We start from the raw sequence: 25,520 nt of genomic DNA, 5'->3' as shown, positions 1-25,520 counted from the left end.
GACTTCAGCTACTCATTTTTCCAGAACAAAGCAGTCCCAAAAAAGCTTGAAGAATCTCAAAAGTTGTAAGTGGCAACAATGAAACAAGTGCTTTTAACTGGAATTTTGTAATTAGGAATCTTTGGTATATTGCTTCATTTTGTGTGATGAGATTTATTTGGTTTTAAATTAAATGAATCTAAGTTTAACTATTCTCACTAAACCAATATTATAACTTCAGAAAACACTGGTATGTGTGGATATACTCATGGTAGGGAGTAATTACTAATACAAACTGCTAGGGGAAATATCTTCCTTAAACAACTCATTTTTAATACATTAACTCTTTAAGAATAATAGTAATGTTATACCTTGATACATATTTCAACCAAAAAGTGGTATAAAATGAAGTAACATGTATATTAGCAAAATCAAAAGGGACCCTAAATAACAAATTTGGCTATAGCAAGATTCATCTAACCTTTCTGAAAGAAAGAAAGAGGAAAAAGAAAAGAAACAAAAAAAGAGAAAATGTGGTTAAAAATTCCTTGTAACACTCTGCTGGAAAACAAGATTGTTAATCATGTGTCAACTATGTTACATCAAGTAATTCAAAATGCCATGTTTACTGAAGTTAGATTATTTGAACCCTATCCGAAATGCTGCAAAAGCATATAGGGCTCTGTGTTGTAGTAGAGTTCTACTATATTTTAGTATTGCAATGGTAGATGCTGTGTGTATATATTATACATATACATCAAAAAGTAATGTATAAAAATAATGAATAATGTAAACAAGTAATAAATACTGATTTGTAGTATTTTACCAAAAGATCAGTAGTTTCTGAACTATCCGAGTTAATATCAAACTCAAAGACCATTTTTCTTTTTTTATTACTTTCTTCGGTAGGTATATTCTTGCTTTCTCTCTGCTGAATTTTTAGTTTCGTTGGTGTCTTCACAGTATATGCCTATCCAAAAAGAAAAACAATACATTTTCCCATCAAAAACTCCGTATTATTAATAAAGGCAAGTTAAGTCTTTAGCAATCAATAACTCTCAATTATTAGTGGAATGTATATAGAGATTTTTGATAAGAATTTAATTCAGGTATTTTTGATGCTAAAACTTACAACTTTCTTCCAAAAATTTTTAATAGAAAACTGTTTCTTTGTCCTTCCCTTCAACTTACTGAAGAAAATAATGGCAGGAGAGAGTGCGGAGAGACACTCTTCAACTTCAGGAGTCAACGATCTTAAGAAGAGGGATTTTTAACTTTTTTAACAATGATTCAGACCAAAAAACAGAATGAGTTTAGCTCTCTCTACAAAAATCCTTACTGATTTATGAGAAAATAGGTATGCTTATATTTTGTTGATTAAGTAAGTCACATTAGTCAACGTTTACTATTCCATATTTCCCCGTAAGTTTTACAATTTTTTTTCAAGTACCTTAAAAAGTTAGGTGTGACATCAGCAAAAATGGCACAGTAAGGTACTCCAAAAATTTTCTCTTCCATAAAGCAATAAAATACTAGTAAAATGGTCAAAGTCCACTTTTTTCAGAACTCTGGAAATTAACCAAAAGCTTGTCACAAACTGTAGTGTTTATTTAAAAAAAAAATAATTGGCAGAGGGGTGCCTGGGTGGCTCAGTCAGTTAAGCTTCCGACTTCAGCTCAGGTCATAATCTCACAGTTTGTGGGTTCAAGCCCTATATCAGGCTCTGTGCTGGCAGCTTAGAGCCTGGAGCCTGCTTAGGATTCTGTGTCTCCCTCTCTCTCTCTGCCCCTCCCCCACTCATGTTCGCTCGCTCTCTCTCTCAAAACTAAACATTAATTTTTTTTATTATAAAATAAAATAAAATAAAATAATTGGCAGAACCTCCATAAGAACAGCAAGCTTGGCGGTGTCTTAACTTTTCTTCATCCTAGCTCCCATTCTCTATGTTACCCTTAAAAAATAACATCCCACACTCCTGGTCCAGACTGGCAGCCATTAGTCGGAGCAAAACAAAATTGAGAGCTCTTTCAAAGCTTTTATTCCCAAAGAGTTGTCATTATTTAACCTGTCTAGGGGTTCTGTGAAAGACCTCACAAGCTAGTCTGTATTTAACCTGATTCAGAACTCATTCAGTACAAAAGCTTTCTCTTTGGTGTTGAGTAGGACACAGCATTTATCAAGACAATTATAGACAAGTGTTTTCACTTTGCAGTTCCATGAGGCAATGATTTTAACAGGTCAAATGATAAACTAGACAAAAACTTCAAAAATTCTGGCATTCCTGGAAATGTAGAAAGCCACACATGCATAGGACTGTGAATAAGCACAGGAAAGACCTAAGAAGGCCCTAGTTGAGTTTGAAGATTCAGTTATCAATGGTCTGGCTGAGTGCTGAAGGTATACCCTAATAAGTACCTACAGTCTATTGGTAAAAATTGGGAGATTTATTGGTACAGGCTCAGTTGGTTCAAACATTAGCTGAACATTAAGCTAACCAAGTAGAAACTTCAGTGGCACTCAAAGAATACAAACTTTACAGAATTAGTTTAGAAAAGTCACTAAACAAACAACAACTATAACAAGCAGAAACAACAAACCCTAAGGACAGCTAAGGACAGGGGTGAATCTGGTCTCCACAGCTGTCACATTATGTTATTTTTAGTGTTCAGATTTCAAGAAAACATTATGAGACATGCAAAGAAACAAAAAACTATGGCCCATCACAGGGGTTGGGATGGTACAATCAAAAGAAACTATCCCTAAGGAAGACCTGTCATGGATTTCCTAGACAAAGGCTTTAAGTCAGTTATTTTAAATATGTTCAAGGAGCTGAAGAAACCCATATCTAAAGAAATAAAGTATGATGACAATCTCTAACCAAATGGAATTATCAATAAAGATAAAACTTATTTTTTTAAAAAGAACCAAATTGAAAATTGCAGTTGAAAAGTATAATAAGTGAAATGAAAAGTTCAGTAGAGGGGCTCAATATCATATTAAAGCAGAAAGAATCCATGAACCTGAAGATAGTTCAATTGAAATTATCTGGTCTAAGAAATGGAAAGAAGAAAAATGAACAGGGCCTCAGAGACTTGTGGGACACCATCAAGTATACATAATGGGAGTTCCAAGATAAGAGCAGAGAAAGGGAAGAAGAAACATTTGAAAAAATAATGGCTGAAAACCTCCCAAATTTGGTGAAAACATTAATCTATACACCCAAGAAGCTCAACAAACTCCAAGGAGGATAAACTCAATTAGAACTACACTTAGACATACAATCAAACTGTCAAAAGTCAAAGACAAACTAGAAAAGCAGTAAGAGACAAGTGACTCATTACATACAGTTGATTTCTACCATAAACCATGGAGTTAAAACAGCTGTAGGTTGACTCCAAAGCACTTAAAAAAACCTGTTTCCAAATAATTCTATATACACCAAAACCATCCAGTAAAGAAAACTATATAATTATAAAAGATAGTATGCATGTATTTGTTTATAATTCTTTTTTCCTATCTAATCTAAAATATAGACACATAAGGCAATAATTATTATACTGTATCAATGGGCTTAAAATGTATAAATATATGATTTGCATGACAATGATATCAAAAGACAGAGGGAATGAAACTAAGTTTGGGCAAAGTTTTTGTATACCGTTGAAATTACATTGGTATTAATTCAAACTAAATCATTTTAAGATGTTAATACTCAGGTAATCACTAAGAAAATAATTCAAAAAGTATAATAAAAAACAAGAGGATTAAAATGGTATACTAGAAAATACTTAGGGGCACCTAGGGCTCACTTGGTTAAGTGCCCAACTCTTGGTTTCAGCTCAGGTCACAATCTCACGGTTCGTGAGTTCAAGCTCCACATTGGGGTCCATGCTGACAGCTCAGAGTCTGCTTGGGATTCTCTCTCTCCCTCTTTCTTTGCTCCTCCCCCACTCATGCTCTCTCTCCCTCAAAATAAGTAAGTAAGTAAGTAAGTAAGTAAGTAAGTAAATAAATAAATAAATAAACTTTAAAAATTTAAGATCAAGACTAGGGAAGTATGCCAACTAAATGCAAAGTGGTACCCTGGATTGAATCCTGGAAGAGTAAGAAAACATTAATGGAAAAATAAAGTTTAGTTAACAGTAATGTACCAATGTATGTTTCTTAGTTTTGACAAATGTACATGGTAATGTAAAATGTTAACAATGTAGAAAACTGAGTGACTGATATAAAGGAATTCTCTGTACTACCTTTGCAATTTTCCTGTAAATCTAAAATTATGGTAAAAATGTTCTTTTTAAAAAAGTAAAGTCACCACAGCCATGAGAATGGCTAAAATCAAAACGATAAAAAATACCATGTGGTAGCAAGGATGTGGGGCAACTAGAACTCTCACTCGCTGCTAGCTTAGATATAAATTGATGTAATGATTTTTTTTAAATGATTGGCAGTGTGGTACAATAAGAAACATACCTTTAGTTTTTGTCCCTGGTTCCTGACAGAGAACTTCTAAAACCCATGTAATTTTCTGAGTGAAAGGAGCATCTTTTGGTACAACATTTGGTCTTTGTTGACAGTAATGTGATAGGAGTCTTTTCCTATTCAGAATGAACTCCTTTCAACTGGACAAGAGTTAATGTTAATGAAATAATTGGCAGTAAAGGGCACCTACATAACTTCAGGATGGTGGCTTATTGCCGGAAAAAAAACAAGGTTTGATCAGAAGTTTGTAACCTTTCAGTTCCACCCCCTGACCTCCTGGGAGGGGAGAGAGGTTGGAGATTGAGTTACCAATGGCCATAATTTAACTAATCATGCTAGGTAGTGAAATCTCCATTAAAAAGAAACCCTAAACGATAGGGTTCTGAGAATGTCCATGTTGGCAAACACACAGAGGTGCTGCTGGAAGGATGGAACTCCTGAAGAGAGCATGGAAGCTCTATACCCCTTCCCCTATACCCTGCCCTACTCATCTTTTCCATTTGGCTGTTCCTGGGTTGTATCCTTTATAATAAACTGGTAATAGTAAGTAAAGGAATTTCCTGAGTTCTGTGAGTCATTCTAGCAAATTAGCAAACCTGAGGAGGGGGTTGTGGGAACCCCCAATTTAGAGCCAACTGGTCAGTAGTACAAGTGGCAAACCAGGATTGTGACTGGTGTCTGAAGCGGAAGCAGTCTTATGAGACTAAGCCCTAACCTACTGGGATCTACATTAGCTCCACGTAGTGTGAGAATTTAATCAAGTTGTGGGACGCCTAGTTGGTGTCTACAATCAGAGAACTGGCATGAGGGAGAAAAAACAAAAAACAAAAAACACATGTTTTGTATCACAGTAAAAAACAGCCCAGGCAATATCTATTAAAATGTAACATATTATGCATAATGTTATTACCCAGCAATTTCATTCCTAAAGACATACCCAACCAAAATGCATACATGTCAAATACTAGAATTTTTATAGCAACACTGTTCATAAAAGTCCCATCTGGAAACTACCCAAAAGTCCACTAACAATACAATAAATAAAATATGGTACATCATACAATGGATTACTATACAGGAATAAAAACAAAGAATCTACAACTTAAAGCAACAATATAGATGAGTCCCACAAACATAATGTTAAATGAATAAAGCCAAAACAAAAATAATGATTCTGTTTATAGAAAATGCAAAAACAGATACATCAAATATTAGAGTTGGGACAGTAGTTAGCCTTGGCGGAGAAGCTAGTAAGGGGGGCAAGAAGATCTTCAGAGGTGATAGTAATGTTCTGTATTTTATTGTGAATGCTGATTACTAAAAAAGTCATCTTTAGTTTGTAAAGATTCATCCAGTTGTATAATTAAGACCTGGGCATTTTTTTTGCATATATTTCAATAAAAATTTTTTTTTAAGTAAGGTTCATTTTATACAAAGATCATTTCATGTGAATAATATAGTTCTAAATACAACAAAATAATTTTATATAAAAGCCTCTCTAAGCCATGTAGTTTACTAATTTTCATAATTTGCACAGTGTGGATAATATGTATAAACAGGATGTGAGAGACTCTTCTTTTTGCTCTGGAACTGTTAACTGGGGCACAAAGCTGTTGAAAAAAGTGCTAGTAACCCATATTCTAAAGAAAGTAACCTATGATTAAAGCCCGGATCCTTCGATCCTTCTTTCGGGCTTATTAAAAAGTGGTTAAACTGGCCATACAAGCACCAAACACCTCCTTTCTTCCCAGTTATCTTAAGGAAACTGAGAAGGAAAGGTATGAAATTTCAACTTAGAAGGATACAAAGAGGTAGAGATATTTTTCCCTTCAAGTTCCAAGCCAAGTGAGGAGCTAATATAAAACTAGGGGCACCTTTAAGAAGATACACACTTAATGTATACCTCACTAGATACACACTTAGGGAGAAATTTCATTTGTCTTTGCATCTGGCTGAACAGTTTAGAGTATAAAGAAATTAGAGAGAAATGGATGGTGGGGGGGAGGGGGGCGGGGCCAGAGTAGACATTCTGTACTACCATTTAGCATGGAAAGGCTGAATGAATTCCCCATGGATTAAGTGGGCATATGGAAGATAGCTAGTAACTCAGCCACCTCCTGGTGGTACCTGATCCACCAAGGGCTGACTGCTAAGTAAAGGACTCTTGCAGCAAGATGATGAAGGGTAAATAGAAAAGGAAGCAACTGGGGTGAAAAATGCCAAGTCAGAACCAGATTTCCCACATCAGGGAATGCCATCTGGTGAATGCCAAAAATTTATGGAATCTGCCCAAGGTGTCACTAAGTTGTAGACAGTAATTTAAAAAAAAAAATTTTTTTTTAACTTAAAAAAAAAAAAAAGGAAACCATTTCATGCTGGTATCACAAAAACTGAATTGGTTTTATATATGTATGTGCAATACCAGATATATGGCATATGATACTAAAACCTTTTTTAACCAAAACGTTATGAACTTCTTAGAAATTTTAGCAACCAACCTTTGGCAATGGTGTGGATAAAGTACTTTTGGCAGATGTCCACAAATAGTCTCTTTTGTCTCTGGATTTGCCATTGTCCGCTGATGTGATGTTTCTGGATATATTTTGTGAAGGAGCTACTTTAGAATCAAACTTCCAATAATGAGTTTCATGTGTTTCCAACAGAGATGTCTGTGTTTTCTATATTGAACAACAAATAGGAATAAAATCATCACTATATGTCATTTAAAGTGCAGCAACTACTAGAGATAACACTGGAATAAACTAGAATTTACCCCCAAATTTATTATTAAATAACTTTCAATAAATTATATTTATCACTTTATTTTCCCATTTAAGATGAAAATGGTATCTGCCCCTCTCTGTCTTCACAGAGCGGCTATAAAAAGAAATAAAACATCTCAACTCTCTAACTGACCAAAAGTTGAGGATTTGCTAAAGAAAAACCTCTATTCCTGGTGGCAAAAAAGCCTTTCTTTGTTGTTCATTACAATAGTCTAAAAGCCAGAGGGCAGTTTATTCTCATTTCTATCCATTCTCTTTTATGCTTTCGTATTTCCTCTCTCTCATCTATAAAAATATCGCCTTTCCTATCCACCAGCCTTACTCCCCACCAAAAAAAAAAAAAAAAAAAAAGAAAGAAAGAAAGAAAAGAAAGAAAAATAGGCAAGAAAACCTATAAAAGTAAAGAACCAGAAATTTTTTCCAGGAGGAAAAAAAATGGTTTGTTTTTTTTTTTTTTAAGAAAACAAATTTTTGGAAGAAAAAAATTTTCTTCAATTCTGAAACAAATTGCAAATTTACTTTAAATACTTAGGTTTTATTTCAATTCAATGTCTTCCATTTTTTTTCTACCTTCATATGTATCTTCTCTTTAGCATCTGACCTATCTTTCTAGTAAAAGTTCGCAGTAGCTACTTTAATGGAATTGTGTTAGTTGCTTTGTATTTTATCACTTCTCTTGGTTGCAGTGGCATGCAGTCTCCATGCATGGCAATTACTCACAAGAAAAAACGGAGCACATACAAACCACACACAAAGGGCTATTCTCAAAAGTTCAGTGGTTAAGTCTGCCATAAATTTAAATTAGGAGGGTATAAGATGCAGGATTAAGAGGTGACCACATGTGCTATAAAAATATTGGGAGTAGGGGAGCCCGGGTGGCTCAGTCAGTTGAGCATCGGACTCTTGATTTCAGCTCAAGTCATGATCCCAGGGTCATGGGATTCAGCCTCGTGTCGAGCTCCCTACTGAGCATGGAGCCTGGTTAAGGTTTGTTCTCTCTCTCTCCGCCCCTGCAAGTTCCTCCTCTCCCCCTTTACAACTTTCACACTCTCACTCTCTAAATTAATTAATTTTAATTTAAAAATTAAAAAACTTGGGGCACCTGGGTGGCTCAGTCGGTTAGGTGTCCAACTTCGGCTCAGGTCATGATCTTGTGGTTTGTGAATTCAAGCCCTGCATCAGTCTCTGTGCTAACAGCTCAGAGACTGGAGCCTGCTTCAGATTCTGTGTCTCCCTCTCTCTCTCTCTCTCTCTGCCCCTCCCACTCGCACTTTCTCTCAAAAGTAAATAAAACATTTAAAAATTTTTAATAAAAAATCCCACACTGGGGCGCCTGGGTGGCTCAGTCAGTTGAGCAACTGACTTCGGCTCAGGTCATGATCTCATAGCTCATGAGTTCAAGCCCCGTGTCAGGCTCTGTGCTGACAGCTCAGAGCCTGGAGCTTGCTTTGGATTCTATGTCTCCCTCTCTCTCTTCCCCTAACCCACTTGCATTCTGTCTCTGTCTCTCTCAAAAATAAACATTAAAAAAAAATTTTTTTTTTAAATCCCACACTGGGCAAATGGATAAGGAGGATTTGGTATACATACATACACACACACACACACACACACACACACACACACACACACAGAGGAATGTTACATAACTGTATAAAAAAGGATGAGATTGTGCCATCTGAGACACCATGGATGGACCTAGAAGCTATTATGCCAAATGAAATAAGTCAGACTAAGAAAAACAAATACCATATTATTTCACTCATATGTGAAATCCAAAAACAACAACAGCAACAAAAGAATAAACAAAAAGCAGAATCAGACCTATAAATACACAGAACAAACTGATGGTAGTCAGATGGGAAGAGGATGGGAGAATGGGCAAAATTGGTGACAGGAAGTGAGAGATACAGGCTTCCAGTTAGGAAATGAATAAGTCACAGGAATAAAAAGCTCAGCATAAAGACTACAGTCAATGATATTATCATGGTGATGTAATAGGACAGATGGTAGCTACACTTGTGGTGAACACAGCATAATGTATAAACTTGTTGAATCACTATGTTGTACTTGAACTTATATAACACTGTATGTTGACTATATTTTAAAAAACAGAACAAAACATTAGACTAGGAGTCAAGGAATATACTCTTTTCTCCTCAGTCTTTTACTATCTTGCTGGGTGATTCTAAGTAAATCTCCAAGTACCTCTTGGCTTAAATCTGTCCATCTATATAAATCAAGGTGCTAAATGAGGTGACGTGTAGGCTTCTGCCCAGTTCTAGTGATCTCACTTCATAATCTTTTTTCCAGCAGGTATAAATTTTGGTAGCTTTTTTTCACACACTTGCATTTTTGTATCCTCCTTCCTAAATATTTCTGCATCATAGTTGATAACACAATTTTGATGGAAGTAAATCTTTTTGTTCTCTGGACTTATCAGGAGTCATCCTCAGAATTTCCAAAATGTAGCTGTTTTCATAGACAAATTTTTCTCTCTTGAAAGGACTGATAATGGCAACTACACCACCTTGTGGCCAAGTCTGGGAATTTAACACTTCCTGGGGTAGAAGGGTAGTTTGAAAGAAAATTCACCCCCATTCTAGAATACTGAAATATTCCCCTTCATAATAAGTCATAGAAATGTATATATTCTCCTACCAGTTCATTCTTTTCTGAAGGTTACATTTCTAGTGATGCATATACCGGCATATCTCCTTTCATTACACTTCACTTTACTGTGTTTCAGAGATGCTGTGTGGTTTTTTTTTTTTGGTGTTTTTTGTTTGTCAAGCAAGCCTATTGGCAACATTTTTCCTTAACCATTTTGCTCACTTACTGGAACTTTTGTCTCTTTGTGTCACATCCTGGTAATTCTTACAATATGTCAAACTTCTGCATTATTGTTATATTTGTTATGGTAATCTGTGATTGGTGATCTTTGATGTTACTGTTGTAATTGTCTGGGGGCACCATGAGTCACACCCTCATAAGATGGCTAACTTAATTGTTAAATGCTGTGCGTGTTCTGATTGCTCTACTGACCACCCATTCCCCATCCTTCTCCCTCTCCTGGAGCCTCCCTATTCACTGAGACCCAACAAAACTGAAATTAGGCCAATCAGTACTGCTCCAATGGCCTCTATGTGTTCAAGTGAAAAAAAGAGCATGAGCTATAAATGATTGAGCTTAGAGATAGGAAGGCATGTTGAAAGCTGAGATAGGCCAAAAGCTAGGCCTCTTGCACCAAACAGCTAGGCAGGTTGTAAATGCAAAGAAAAAGTTCTTGAAGGAAATTAAAAGTGCTACTTCCAGTGAGCACACACAAATGAGAAGTAAAACAGCTTTATTACTGATATGGAGAAAGTTTTAGTGGTCTGGATAGAAGATCAAACCAGCCACAACATTCCCTTAAATCAAAACCTAATCCAGAGTAAGGCCCTAAATCACTTCAATTCTATGAAGGCTGAGAGAAGTGAGGAAGCTGCAGAAGAAAAGTTTGAAGCTCGCACAGGTTGGTTCATGAGGTTTAAGAAGCCATGTCCATAACATAAAAGTGCCAGGTGAAGCAGCAAGTGCTGATATAGAAGCTGCAGGAAATTATCCATGAGACCTAGCTAATTAATTACTGAAGGGGGCTATGCTAAACAAGAGAGTTTCAATGTACATGAAACAGCCTTATATTGGAAGCAGATACCATCTAGGACTTTCATAGCTAGAGAGGAGAAGTCAATACTTGACTTCAAAGCTTCAAAGAACTGGCTGACTCCCTTGTTAGGGGCTAATGCAGCTGGTGAATTTAAATTGAAGTCAGTGCTCATTAACCATTCTGAAAATCCTAAGGCCCTTTAAGAATTACACTAATCTACTTGCCTATGTTCTATAAATAGAACAAAGCCTGGATGACAGCACATCTGATTACAACCTGGTTTACTGAATATTTTAAGCCTGCTGTTAACACCTACTACTGCTCAGACAAAAAGATTCCTTTCAAAATATTACTGCTCCATGACAATGCACCTGGTTACACAAGAGCTCTGATGGAGATGTACAAGGTTACTGCTCTGATGCCTGCAGCCCATGGATCACGGAGTCATTCTGACTTTCAAGTCTCGTTATTTAAGAAATGCATTTTGCGTTTTTTTTAATGTTTGCTTATTTTTGAGACAGAGAGAGAGAGAGAAAGAGAAAGAGAGAGAGAGAAACAGAATGTGAGTAGGGGAGAGCAGAGAGAAAGGGAGACACAGAATCCGAAGCAGGATCCAGGCTCTGAGCTGTGTGCACAAAGCCTGACACAGGGCTCGAACTTATGAACTGTGAGATCATGACATGAGCCAAAGTCAGACACTTAACTGATGAAGCCACCCAAGCACCGCTCAATAAGTGCATTTTGTAAGACTACAGCTGCTATAGATAGTGATTCTACTAATGGATCTAGGAAAAGTAAATTGAAAACCTTCTGGAAAGGATTCACCATTCTAGATTCCATAGAAGAGGCCAAATATCAGTATTAACAGGAGTTTGGAAGAATGTGATCCCAACCCTCATGGATGACTTTAGGGGTTCAAGACTTCCGTGGCAGAAATAACTTTAGATATGGTGGAAACAGCAAAAACACTGGAATTAAAAGTGAAGCCTGAAGATGTGATTTAAAGGCTGCAATCTCATGATAAAACTTTAACAAGTGAGGAGTCACTTCATGTGGATCAGCAAAAAAAAAAAAAAAAAAAAAAAAAAAGTGGTTTCTCAAGATGAAATCTACTCTTGATGAACATGTTGTGAAGACTGTTGAAATGAAACAAAGGATTTAAACTATGATGTGAACTTAGTTGATAAATCAGCAGCAGAATTTGAGAAGACTGACTCTGATCTTAAAAGAAGTTCTACTATGGGCAAAATGCTATCAAACAGTATCCCGTGCTACAGAGAAATCATTCGTGAAAAGAAGAGTCAGTGAAGAAAACTTCATCGTTGTCTTATTTTAAGAAATTGTCACATATCCCAACCTTCAGCAACCATCATCCTTGATCAGTCTGCAGCCATTAATATCAAGGCTAGACCCCCCCACCAGCAAAAAGGATTACTACTCATTAAAGGCTCACATGATGGTTAGCATTTTTAAGTAATAAAGTATTTTTAAATTAAGGTATGTACACTGTTTTTTAGACATAATGCACACTCAACAGACCACAATATAGTATACATGTAACTTTTATATGCAGTGGGAAACCAAAAAATTCATTTACTGTAGTATTTGCTGCATTGATCTGGAACTGAACCTGCACTATCTTCAAGGTGTGCCTACATACAGAACATTCACGATTTTCTGCTTTACTTTTTTAATGGAAATATAATTAACATACAGTATTATATTTGTTACATGTATACAATGTAATGATTCAACAATTCTATACATTACTCAGTGCTCATCACTGTATTTTTTAAACACTTATATGGCATTTTCTATGTGCCACGCTCTATTATAAATGCCTTACAAATATTATCTCATTTAATCTTTATAACGTTAAAAAATAGATACTATTAATTATCCCTATATCGATGAAGAAACTGAGGCATAATTTTCCCAAACTCAGAAATGTTTCATAAACCTAATAGTCATTACATATAAAGATTGTGCTATTTCAATATTGTTGGAATAAGGCATAGCAAATAAAAGCTTATTAAAATTTTTTATTTCTTGTATTATTTCCTCATTTGTAATTTATATATCCAGAACCCCAAATGAAATATAGGGCATTTACTAATCTAAATAAAGGGCCTATATTACTGGAATTATACATGAATCAAAATAACTCCATAAGAATACATGATATATACTGGTATACTCTAAACACATTCTATATTTAGAAATGAATATTAGATGTTCCTTACATATTTATGATCAAAAAAATTTTTCAGGTAGATGTTAGAAAAACAAGGAGAATTATATAAAACTCTTACCTTGTCTTTTTTTTCTTTGAGAAGAACTGTGTTTTCTTTGGTCTCTTTTTTGAGTTTTTCCTATTAAAAATGAGTACACACAATGCAGTCATTACTGTTATCAAAAATTAATGCTATTATCAAAATCTTTGCTGAGAAGTATCAACAAAGAATGCTAAACTCTAAATAATAGAAAATAATGAAAAAAAAGCAAATTAGTTTCTTTCTACAGAGCCCATTATTTAGTTTTGATTATCTTTTTTAAAAATTCTGATCTGTCTAGTATGTATCTGTGGAATCCTGAGTCTTTTAAAACTCTGAATCAACTTTCTCATTTGTAAAATGAAGTAGACGAATTGGATTATAAACTAAGGAATACACACAAGTAATAACTGTGAAGAGCTATAAAGAGATCCAAGTATTATGGGCCTTTAGATGTAGAATTCAATTTTTCTGTGTGTTGAGAGAGGATACATCTCAGTTGGACCTTGGATAATGAACTTTCAACATGAGATAATTAAGGATGAGGGAAAAAAGAGTACAAAATACTTAGGAAATAATATATCACTTTTGCTGGAGATTAGGGTATGTGTACTCAGTATAGAAAAAAAGTTACCCCTGGCCTACAGAAAAGAATATGTATTATGCCTTTAATATGACAGCCAACTGGAGAACAGAATTGTTACAGCCCCAGGGGAACTTAAAGGACTAAGAGAAGGGAAAGTTCCAACACACAGAACTTTAAGCAAACTTGCCGTGCCTGCCCATGATGCCTATGCCAATATCAATCCTCACTGAATGCCTCTTGTACATTGTGCTCTCTATCCCAGAGTGTTGCTCCTAACCAAAAAACTCACTTCACCACAAAGAAGCTGGCAGTAAACTAATTTAACAATAGTCACTATTCTTATTATGTATCCTATCAACCACCAATGGTTGATTTTTAGTTATAGTGACAACTGGGGTCTCTACTAAGGGACTAGAATGCTATCTTCTAGAGTAAAGTACATCCTCTAAACCAGCAAAATTGCACTGCCTCTCTGAATATGTATCTTGGCTTCTAGAAGACAGAAGGGCAAAAGCACCTTTTATGACTGCAATGACTCTATTAAAGTCTGGAGACTTTTACTGGTCTGGAGATCTTAGTACAGTCTATTCTAATACAACATATGTTTCCAAGGTGGGAATTATTAGCTCATACACAAACATGTATCTTTGGGAGTGGTTAATTGATCTTGAGTTCCTTAAGGCCATACCAATGGGCAGTCCACTATGGTCCCTATTCAATCTAAATAACTAAAATATGCCTGTAATACACACTGGCAAACAGAGGATTGACTTCAGCCACAGGAATAGAGAATGACAGGCCTATACCCAGATTTCAGACTTGAACAAATTAAATTTATAAACCTAGAACCCTCTAAATTAAAAGAAAGCCTGGTAACTCTTATGGAACGATTCTGTAATAGTATCACAAATAAATACTGTATTTTCTAGTATCTTGTGCGCTGAAACACTAAGACTTATGGGTAAATGGACACTGACTATAAATTAACCCCATTTATTACACCCATAATGTTACTATTTTTTCATTAGATCAAGTGCAGGCGTTTTGGGATCAGGTGAAAATGGCATTTAATCCAAGTCTACTTTCACAATGAGCCCATGGAACTATAAACCTAATCTATGGTCGTTTCTTTGGATCCTAAGAATAAAGTTTGATAGATAGTTTAAATTCAGTAAGTGCCATAATCCCCATACTGGTTCTAACCACAGAATGAGGGTTTTAAATTTGGAAGGACCAACTGGAAGACTTTGTTACTTTCCTCCATATCAAGAATGTAAACAAATGCAAATCAAATGTCACATCTCACATAGGCAGAGACTAAGGTCCCATTAAACCATGGAAGATATAGAGAAGGTGATTTATCACAGTCCCACAGAGACAAATTTTGGAAAATTAAATTTGGCTGTCATCTAGTAACAATTTGGTCATACCAATGGGCAAGTAACAGAAGTTAAAATATGAACTGCCATAATGACTGGGATCAAAATTGAGAACTAAGAAAACAGTTTCATATAAAAGATGAACTGAATCGGCGGGGGTGGGGGGAGCACCTGGGTGGCCCAGTCAGTTAAGCATCCGACTTGGGCTCAGATCATGATCTCACGGTTGATGAGTTTGAGCCCCACATCAGGCTCTGTGTTGACAGCTCAGAGTCTGGAGCCTGCTTCAGATTCTGTGTCTCCCTCTCTCTCTGCCACTCCCCTGGCTCGTGCTCTGTCTTCCTCTCTCTCTCAAAAATAAATAACCGTTAAAAAAATTAAAAAGAAAAGATGAACTAAATCTATGTAAATATAAAGCTCAAATTAAATACCAGAATCATGGTTACAGAACAAATACATGTGTTTGTTAATCTTGACAATGTAAATTAATACCAAAATTGTATAAACAAAGGAAGAAGCAGTAGGAGGAAGTGTTAGATACACTGTTTACAAATACAAAGGTAACCAGTAAAATAACTGAAAATACTACACACACCTTTCAAATTAACAAGATACCCACAAACACATTTCGAGAAAAAGAAAAAATAAATAAATATTAATATGTAATGTAAAATAAGAGGACAAAAACATGATATAAAGCATATCAATAAGGGGTTAATATCCAGAAAATATAAGTCAACAACAAAAAACAATTTAAAAATGGGCAAAGGATTTGAACAGACAATTCTCCAAAGAAGATGTGTAAATGGTCAACAGGGGAAGGAAACAATTAAGAACTTCCAAAATAAATTCAATAACATAAACATACAATCACATGCCATAATTTCTGATTCCAGTGAGGCTCAGCATGAGAGCCATTGTAGACCTGTGCTTATTTGATTCTAGTCAACACGGCTCTTAACCTAATCACCACTTGTATAGTACTGGTGAAAGTGGACACATATAATAATGAGAATAACTGTCACTAGTATACCTGTATTGATAAGAAGTAATCTGAGGGGATAAGTAGGCAGTCCAGGAAAAAAAAAAGAGGCCTATAAAATGCACAGAGAGTGAAAGTTTCAGGAAAAATGACTAAATTTTTTCATTTTGGTCTATCTAGTCTGGATAAAGAAAGTACAACAAACATACCCATACAGAATTAATTATCCATGCCAATAAATAGAACATACTAGCAGTAAAGTCAAAAGACAAGTTAAAAAAAAAAAAAAAAGAAAGAAAAGATTCACCTGAAGGAGCAGAAAACACAAAAAGAAGAGATTCACTGAAAAAAATAAATGAATTTTGTCCTTTTCCCAGCCTCCCTCTTACCACGCTGTAAGTAGAATATACCAAATCATGATATTCTTATCTTTCTTGCATAAAATGCATGAGGAAATACAGCTTGAAGAGAGACTGGTAAATGGCAAAAGTGAATACACACACTGGAATATTAGCCATGAAAGAGATCTTGCCATTTACAACAACATGAATAGATCTATGGAGTATTAAGTTAAATGAAATAACTCAGACAAAGACACACATACCATCTGATTTCACTTATGTGGAATCTAAAAAACAAATAAACAAAGCAGAAACAGACCCATAAATACAGAGAACAAATTGATGACTGCCAGAGGGGAAAAGGGTGAAGGGATGGCAAAATGGGTGATTGAGAATAGTAGATACAGGCTTCCAGTTATGGAATGAATAAGTCAAGGGATGAAAGGTACAGCATAGGAAATATAGTCAGTGATATTATAACAGCACTGTATGGTGGCAGATGGTAACTACACTTAGGGTAAGCATAGCATACAATACTAAATGCTTTCAATAGGAAAAGAGAAGATTGATGTCAGCAAAATGGCAAGAGTTTTCTACCATCTACCCCACCAAGACAACAGATTTTAACAAAGATCACTCCATCCATGATACTGAGGTTAACTATAAGACTAAGGGGTGAGGAGGGTTGGGACTATAGCAGCAAAAGTTTAGAATGTATTTAAGGGACACAGATCCTACTAACTACATCATGGACTCTATTGGAAAGCCTGCCCAAGAGCTGCTGAGGATACCTTGCTTGAAGATCTCCTCAACTGGCCAATGGGCATTCTCCCAACGCTCCACACATCTCACCCATACACGTCCTACCCCGCTGCCAACCTATGCATGCCCCTATAAGTGTGGCAAGTGTGGGTCTTTATAGATGGCAAGTGATCATGTGCAGAAAGCTGGGTCAATGCTGCATCATGCAGACATGATGAAAGTAGTCCTTCAAGCTGAAATGAGAGGATGGTAACTAGTAATATGAAAACATATGAAAATATGAAACACACTGGTAAAGGTCAAATTCAAAATACTCTAATATGTATGAAGGTGGTATGTTAATCACTTAACTATCTCTCATATAAAGGTTAAATAAGCATTAGAAATAGCTAGAGCTATAAAATTAACAAGTCAGGAAACAACAGATGTTGGCGAGGATGCAGACAAAGGGGAACCTTTTTGCACTGCTGGTGGGAATGCAAACTGGTGCAGCCACTCTGGAAAATAGTAGGGAGGTTCCTCAAAAAATTAAAAATAGAACTACCCTATGACCCAGCAATTGCACTACTAGGTATTTATCCAAAGGATACAAGAGTGCTATTTTGAAGGGGCACATGCACCCCAATGTTTATAGCAGCACTATCAACAACAGCCAAATCATAGAAAGAGCCCAAATGTCCATTGATTGATGAATGGATAAAGATGTGGTGTACACACACACACACACACACACACACACACACACACACACACACAATGGAATATTATTCGGCGATCAAAAAGAATTAAATTTTGCCATTTGCAACACATGGATGGAACTAGAGTATATTCTGCTAAGTGAAATAAGTCAGAGAAAGATATATATCATGATTTCACTCATAGGTGGAATTTAAGAAACAAAACAGATGAACATAGGGGAAGGGAAGGAAAAATAAAGTAAGATAAAAACAGAGAGGGAGGCAAACCATAAGAGACTCTTAAATACAGAGAATAAACTGAGGGTTGCTGGAGGAGTGTTGGGTGGGGGATGGGCTAAAGGGGTGATGGGCATTAGGAGGGCACTTGTTGGGATGAGCACTGGGTGTTATATGTAAGTGATGAATCACTAAATTCTACTTCTGAAAACATTACACTATATGTTAACTAACTTAAATAAAACTTAAAAATTAAATAAATTTTAAAAATGAGAAAAAAGAAATACAGCTACAATAATTTGTTAATGGACACACATTATTAAAAGATGCAAACTGTAACACTGACTGAAAACACAAAATGTAGAAGGGACTTGTTTGCACTACAAGTTATTATCACCTTAAAATAGACTATTAGAACTATATGAGTTTCTAGGGAGGCCTCATGGTAACCACCAAGGAAAAACTTACAGTAGGAACACAAAAGATAAACAGAAGGGAATCAGAAGGGAATCAAAATATACCAGTAGGTAAGATTATCATTTCACAAAGGAAGATGCAAAAGAAGAAACAAAGGAACTACAAAACAGCCAGAAAACAATTGGATGGCATTAGTAAGTCCTTACCTAACATTAATTACTCTAAATATAAATGGACTCAATTCTCCAAGCAAAAGATGGAGAGTGGCTGAATGGAAAAATATGGGTAATGGATGAAGAATGGATAAATAAAGATCCAACAATGTGCTGCCAACTAGACTCAGTTATACTTTAAGGACACTGGTGAAAGTGAAGGGATAGAGAAATATTCCATGCAAAAAAAAACCAAAAAAACAGTCTATTTGACAAAATAGACTTTCAGTCAAAAGCTGTAACAAAAGACAATGAAGGTCATTACATAATGATAAAGGGGTCAACTTATGAAGATCATATAACAATTGTCAATACATATGCACCCAACAGCAGAGCACCTAAATATATTAAGCAAATACTAACAAACCTGAAGGGAGAAACAGAAAACAATATAATAGTAAGGGACTTCAGTACCTCATTTTTTTATTGAAATATAATTAACAATGTTAAATTAGTTTCAGATATACAACATATTGATTCAACAATTCTATATATTACTCAGTGATTATCACAATAAGTAGTCACTATCTGTCACAACACTGTTATATCATTAGAACAACATTGTTATATCATTAGAACAACACTGTTATAATATCATTGACTATATTCCCTATACTGTAGTTTTCATCTCTATGACTTAATTTTTATTTATTTTTAATGTTTATTTTTGACAGAGAGAGACAGAGAGACAGAGCATGAGCGGGGGAGGGGCAGAGAGAGAGAGAGACACAGAATCCAAAGCAGGCGCCAGGCTCTGAGCTGTCAACACAGAGCCTGATGCAGGGCTTGAACCCACGAGCTGCGAGATCACGACCTGAACCAAAGTCGGATGCTCAACCGACTGAGCCACCCAGGCGCCCCTGACTTATTTATTTTAAATTGAAGTTTGTACCTCTTAATCTCCTTTACCTATTTTACCCCTCCCCACCACTTTCCCTCTGGCAACCACCAGTTTGTTCTCTGTATTTAAGAACCTGTTCAGGGCCGTCTGGGTGGCTCAGTCAGTTAAGCGTCCGACTCTTGGTTTCAGCTCATGTCATGATCTCACGGTTTCATGAGTTCGAGCCCTGCATCAGGCTCTGTACTGTCAGACTGTCAGTCCCTCTCTCTCTCTGTCCCTCCCCTGATCACACTGTCTCTGTCTCTCTCAAAATAAATAAACTTTAAAAAAAGAGAGAGAGAGTCTGTTTATTCAGGGGTGCCTGGGTGGCTCAGCTGGTTAAGCGTCCAACTTCAGCTCAAGTCATGATCTCATGATTCATGAGACTGAGCCCTGCCTGCATTGGGCTCTCTGCTGTCAGTGCAAAGTCCACTTTGGATCCTCTGTACCCCCCTCTCTGCCCCTCCCCTGCTTGTCCTTTTCTTTCTCTCTCAACAAATAAAAAATTTTAAAAATAAGTAAAATATGAGTCCATTTATTCATTTGTTTTCTCTTTTAGATCCACATACAAGTGAAATCATATGGTATTTGTCTTTCTGTGTCTGAGTATAATACCCTCTAGATACAGCCATATTGTCACATATGGCAAGATCTCTTTCTTTTTTATTGCCAAACAATATTCCAGTGTGTGTGTGTGTGTGTGTCTGTGTGTGTGTATCTCATGTCTTCTTCATCCATTCATCTATCAATAAACACTTGGATCACTCCCACATCTTGGCTAGTATAAATAATGCTGCAGTAAACATTAGAGTGCACATATCTTTTTGAATTAGTGTTTTTTGAGAAACAAAAAACCTCCTGATTTTAAGATTTACTACAAAGCTAGAGTAATTGGTAGAATTACTGGATCATATGTTTATTTCTATTTTTAATTTTTTGAGGAATCTCCATACTGCTTCTCGCAGTGGCTACATCAATTTACATTCTCACCAACAGTGCCTGAGTCTTCCTTATTCTCCATTCTTCCTTATTCTCCTTGTCAACACTTGTAATTTCTTATCTTTTTTTATTCTAGCTATGCTGACAGGTGTGAGGTTGTATCTCATAGTGGTTTGAACAGTACTCCCTTTTCAACAATGGATAGATCATTAAGGAAACACTGGAATATGAACTATGCTTTAGACCAAACAGACCTAACAGACATACACACAACTTTTCATCCAATAAAACATCTTGAGACGAATATTCATTCTTCTCAAAACACATGGAACATGTCCATGGTAACTCATATGTTAGGCCATAAAACAAGTCTTAACAAATTTAGGATGACTGAAATCATACCAAGTATGTTTTAGAACCACAAGAGTATGAAATTAGAAATCAGTAACAGGAGAAAAACTGGAAAATTCACAAATAATGTGGAAATCAAACAATATACTCCTGGATAACCAATTAGTCAAAGAAGAAATCCAAAAGGGAATTTAAAAAATATATAAAGCAAATGAAAATGGAAACATAACACACTAAAACTTACAGGATGCAAGTAGTTCTAAGAGGAAAAAGTTTATAGCAGTAAACACCTTCAACTAAGAAAAAAGAAAGATCTCAAGTAAACAACCTAAATTTACATCTCTAGAAAATAGAAAAAGAGGAACAAACTAAGTTCAAAGTTTGTAGAAGAATGCAAATAACAAAGATCAGAGTATAAAAACATGAAAGAGACAGATGAGGAAGGGGAGAGGATGGGAGGGGGGGAGGAGGACAGAAGGAAAAGGACAATGGCTAAGTCTGATCATTTGAAAAGATAAACCCAACACACCTTTGGCTAGATCATTAAGAAAAAAGAGAGAACTAAGAGTCAAATGAATAAAATCAGAATTAAAAGAGGAGATATTACAACAAACACCACAGAAATACAAAGAATCCTAAGAGACTACGAAAACAATTATATGCCAACAAACTGGATAACCTAGAAGAAATGGGTAAATCCCTAGAAATATAACCTACCAAGACTGAATCATCAAAAAATAGAAAATCTGAACAGACCAATAAGAATCAGTTGTCAAAAGTCTCCCAATAAGAAAAGTCCAAGACAACACAGTAAGTGTAGTCACTATCTGTCACTATCTGTCACAACTGATTGCTTTTCTGGGGAATTCATCCAAACATTTAAAGAATAACTGACACCAATATTTCTCAAAATATTCCTCCCAAAGTGAGGAAGGAACACTTCCAAACTCATTTTACCAGGCCAGCGTTACCCTGTTAACAAAGCTGGGGAAGAGAATTATAAGAAAATTACAGGCCAATATCCCTGATGAACACAAATGCAAAAATCCTCAACAAAATACTAGTGAAGAGAATTCAACAGTACTGAAAGAATCATACATCATGATCAAGTGGGATTTTTCCCTGGGATACAAAAATGGTTCAAATACACAAATCAATAAATGTGATAAACCACATTAACAGAATTGAAGGGTAAAAATAATATGATGATCTCAACAGATGCATAAAAAGCACCTGACAAAACTGAACACTCTTTCATGTAAAAACTCTTAACACATTAGGTAAAGTAGGAATACACCTCAACATAATAAAGGCCATATATGAAAAGCCCACAGCTTACATCATAGTCAATGGAGAAAAGCTGAAAGCCTTTCCTCTAAAATCAAGAAGACAAAGATGCCCACTGTCACCACTCCTATTCACTTATTTTTCTGCCAAAGAAAGCAGACAAGAAAAAAAAAGGCATCAAAAATGGAAAAGAAGAAGTAAAATTATCTCTATTTGCAGATGACATGATTTTATATGGAGAGAATCCTAAAGACTCCACCAAAGAGCTGCTAGAATAAACAAAGTTGCAGGACACAATATTAATGTACAAAAATCAATAGCATTTCTATACACTAGCAACAAGTTATCTGAAAAAGAAATTAAAAAAATAAAGAAAATGATCCCATCCATAATAGTGTCAAAACTATAGGGTATTTAGGAATAAATTTAATCAAGGAGGTGAAATATTTGTGCATGAAAACTTTTCTTTAAATATAATTTATTGCCAAATTGGTTAACATACAGTGTGTAAAGTGTGCTCTTGATTTTTGGCGTAGAGTCCCGTGGTTCATCACTTACATACAACACCCAGTGCAATGTACATGAAAACTTTAAGGCACTGATGAAAGAAATCAAAGAAGACACAAATAAGTGGAAAGATGTCCCATGTTCATGGGTTGAAAGAGTTAACACTGTTAAAATGTCCATACTACCCAACACCATTTATAAATTCAATGCATCTCTACTGTTTCCAATGGCATTTTTTACAGAAGTAGAAAAAACAATTCTAAAATTTACATAGAATCACAAAAGACCCCAAGTAACCAAAACAATCCTGAGAAAAAAGAACAAAGCAGGAGGCATCACACCTCCTCATTTTAAGATCTATTAGAAAGCTAGAGTAATCAAAAAATAAATAAAAATAAAGCTACAATAATCAAAACAGTATGGTAATGGCATAAAAACAGACACATAAAAACTCATGCATATACAGTCAACTATTATTTTACAAGGGAGCCAAGAATACTCAATGGAGAAAAGACAGTCTCCTCAATAAATGGTGCTGAGAAAACTAAATATTCATAGTAAAAGAATAAAAGACCACTATCCTGTATTTACACCACACACAAAAATTAACTAAAAATGGATTAAAGACTTAAATGTAAGACTGGAAACCATGAAACTCCTTGAAGAAAGCAGGGGAAAAGCTCCTTGACAGGATCTTAGCAATGATTTTTTGGATAGAACACTAAAGCACAAACAACACAATCAAAATAAATAAGTGGGACTATGTCAATCTGCACAGCAAAAGAAATGATGGATCACATGAAAAGATAACCTACAAAATGTGGAAAAAATATACGCAAACTGTGTCTTATAAGGGGTCAATATCAAAAATATATAAAGAATTCACACAATTCAAGAGCAAAAAAATCCAATAAAAAAATGGGCAAAGGACCAGAATAGACATTTTTCCAAAGAACATATATGAATAGCCAATAGGTACATGAAAAGGTTCTCAACATCAGTAATCATCAGAAAAATGCAAATCAAAACCATATTGAGATACCACCTCATGCCTGTCAGAATAACTATCATCAAAAAGACAAAAGAGGATGTATAGAAAAGAAAACCCTTGAAGGGAGCTAAGACAGGGGAACAGTAGGAGGACCCTAGGCTTGCCTTGTCCCTCAAATACAGGTAGATAAATATCAAACCATTCTGAACACCCAAGAAATCGATCTGAGGACAAAACAAACTGCACAACTAGGAGAGAAGAGTACACATGACATTGGAAGGAAGGAGGTGCGATATGTGATTGGGGGAGAAAAGGATCTCAGGGGCTACAGGGGAGAGGGTGCGCTGATCACAGAGAGAGGGAGGGAGAGGGAGGGGAAGGGAAAGAGGAGGAGGGAGGAAGGAGCACAAGGAAAACACTTTCCCAAAGCCACTGATTGAGAAAATGAAAGGGGCTGATATCATGAGTTCTTACAACAATCAGAGTTCAAAGACTGGAGTTTTAGAGGTCTGTACCATGGCTGGCGTTGAGCCTGGTGGGCATTGCAGTGTTCCTGTGGAGAAGGAGGGCAGAAGGCTGGGAGCAGACAGCGAGATCTGAGGATCTCCTGGGATGCACTGGGAGAGACGGATCCTCCTTCTTGGAGCACAACTGGAAGAGGTGGCATTGCTTCTCGGCGGACAAAAGAGCCAGCAGGCACCATTACACTCCCCCGCTCCTTAGCATAGGTGCAGAGACAACTGCTGAAGACAGCTAACCTGGACATTGGCTTTTTGCTGAGCTTTACTCCAAATTCAAAGTTCCTGCATATTGGTGTGACTGCCCTTCTGGGATAAACCTGCACCAGCCTCATCATGGCGAGACCCTCCCCCAGAGGATCAGCATGGATCTGCTCCATGCCAGGTCTCTAAAGTTTGGAGTTTAAATTTTGTTTTAAGTTCATTTATTTATTTGGAGGGGGGGGGGTGGGCAGAGAGAAGGGGAGAGAAAGAAGCCCAAGCAGGATCTGTGCTCTCAGCTCAGAGCCTGACACGGGGCTTAATCCCACAAACTGCAAGATCATGATGTGAGCTGAAATCAAGAGTCAGATACTCAACTGACTGAGCCACCCAGGTGCCCCTAAAGTTTGGAGGGTTTTTTTTCCTTAATGTGTATTTATTTTTGAGAGAGAGACAGAGCACAAGCAGGGGAGAAAGAGAGAGAGAGAGGGACACAGAACCTGAAGCAGGTTCCAGGCTCTGAGCTGTTAGCACAGAACCTGATGTGGGGCTTGAACCTACAAACCTCAAGATTATAACCCGAGCTAAAGAGGAATGCTTAACCGACTGAGCCACCCAGGCGCCCCTGGAATTTTTTAATCTTAGCCATCCTGCATTAGATAAAACTCAGGTGTACTGCACTTCCAGAGTGAGCAGATCACCCAAACACAGGCAGGGTGAAGGCAGGGATCTGAGGGACACCTGGGACACATGAGTGGAGATGGTTCGCTCTTCTGTGAGGGCTTCCCAGACAGCAGTGGGAGCAAACTCCACTCTCCAGGGACAAGAGAGAGGGCCGACATCATTTTCCTCCCCTATCCCTTAGTGTAAACTAATTTCAGTTAGCAGGACAGCACCAAAATTGAAGGCCTAAACCACTTATGCCAAGCCCCACCCCCCAGTGTTCTGCAGGTGCTTCTTTACTAGGGCAAGTGTGCCTGAGAACCAGAGCAGCAGGCCCCTCCCCAAGAAGACCAGCACAACCCCCCCCCCCCCACATGCACCAAGTCTGCTGACCTAATAGAATGTGCAAAGCTTCAGGTCTAGT

At 36.5% G+C, this 25,520-nt stretch overlaps 1 protein-coding gene across 1 annotated transcript in view; it reads right to left on the bottom strand.

The window, feature by feature from the left end:
- The window catches only part of SYCP1 (synaptonemal complex protein 1), a 115,518-nt gene that overhangs the window by 7,493 nt on the left and 82,505 nt on the right, over positions 1-25,520 (bottom strand). Inside the window, exons 27-29 of the mRNA XM_027058278.2 lie at positions 13,206-13,265; positions 6,960-7,139; positions 806-949 (exon numbers count right to left, since the gene is read on the bottom strand). Of these exons, the coding sequence (XP_026914079.2) occupies positions 806-949; positions 6,960-7,139; positions 13,206-13,265 (384 nt within the window). The remainder of the gene's footprint in view (positions 1-805; positions 950-6,959; positions 7,140-13,205; positions 13,266-25,520) is intronic.

The sequence above is a fragment of the Acinonyx jubatus genome, chromosome C1, assembly GCF_027475565.1.
Source record: "Acinonyx jubatus isolate Ajub_Pintada_27869175 chromosome C1, VMU_Ajub_asm_v1.0, whole genome shotgun sequence".
Taxonomy (NCBI): domain Eukaryota; kingdom Metazoa; phylum Chordata; class Mammalia; order Carnivora; family Felidae; genus Acinonyx; species Acinonyx jubatus.
Note: the sequence above shows the minus strand (reverse complement) of the source record. Positions and strands in the feature narration are given on the sequence as shown.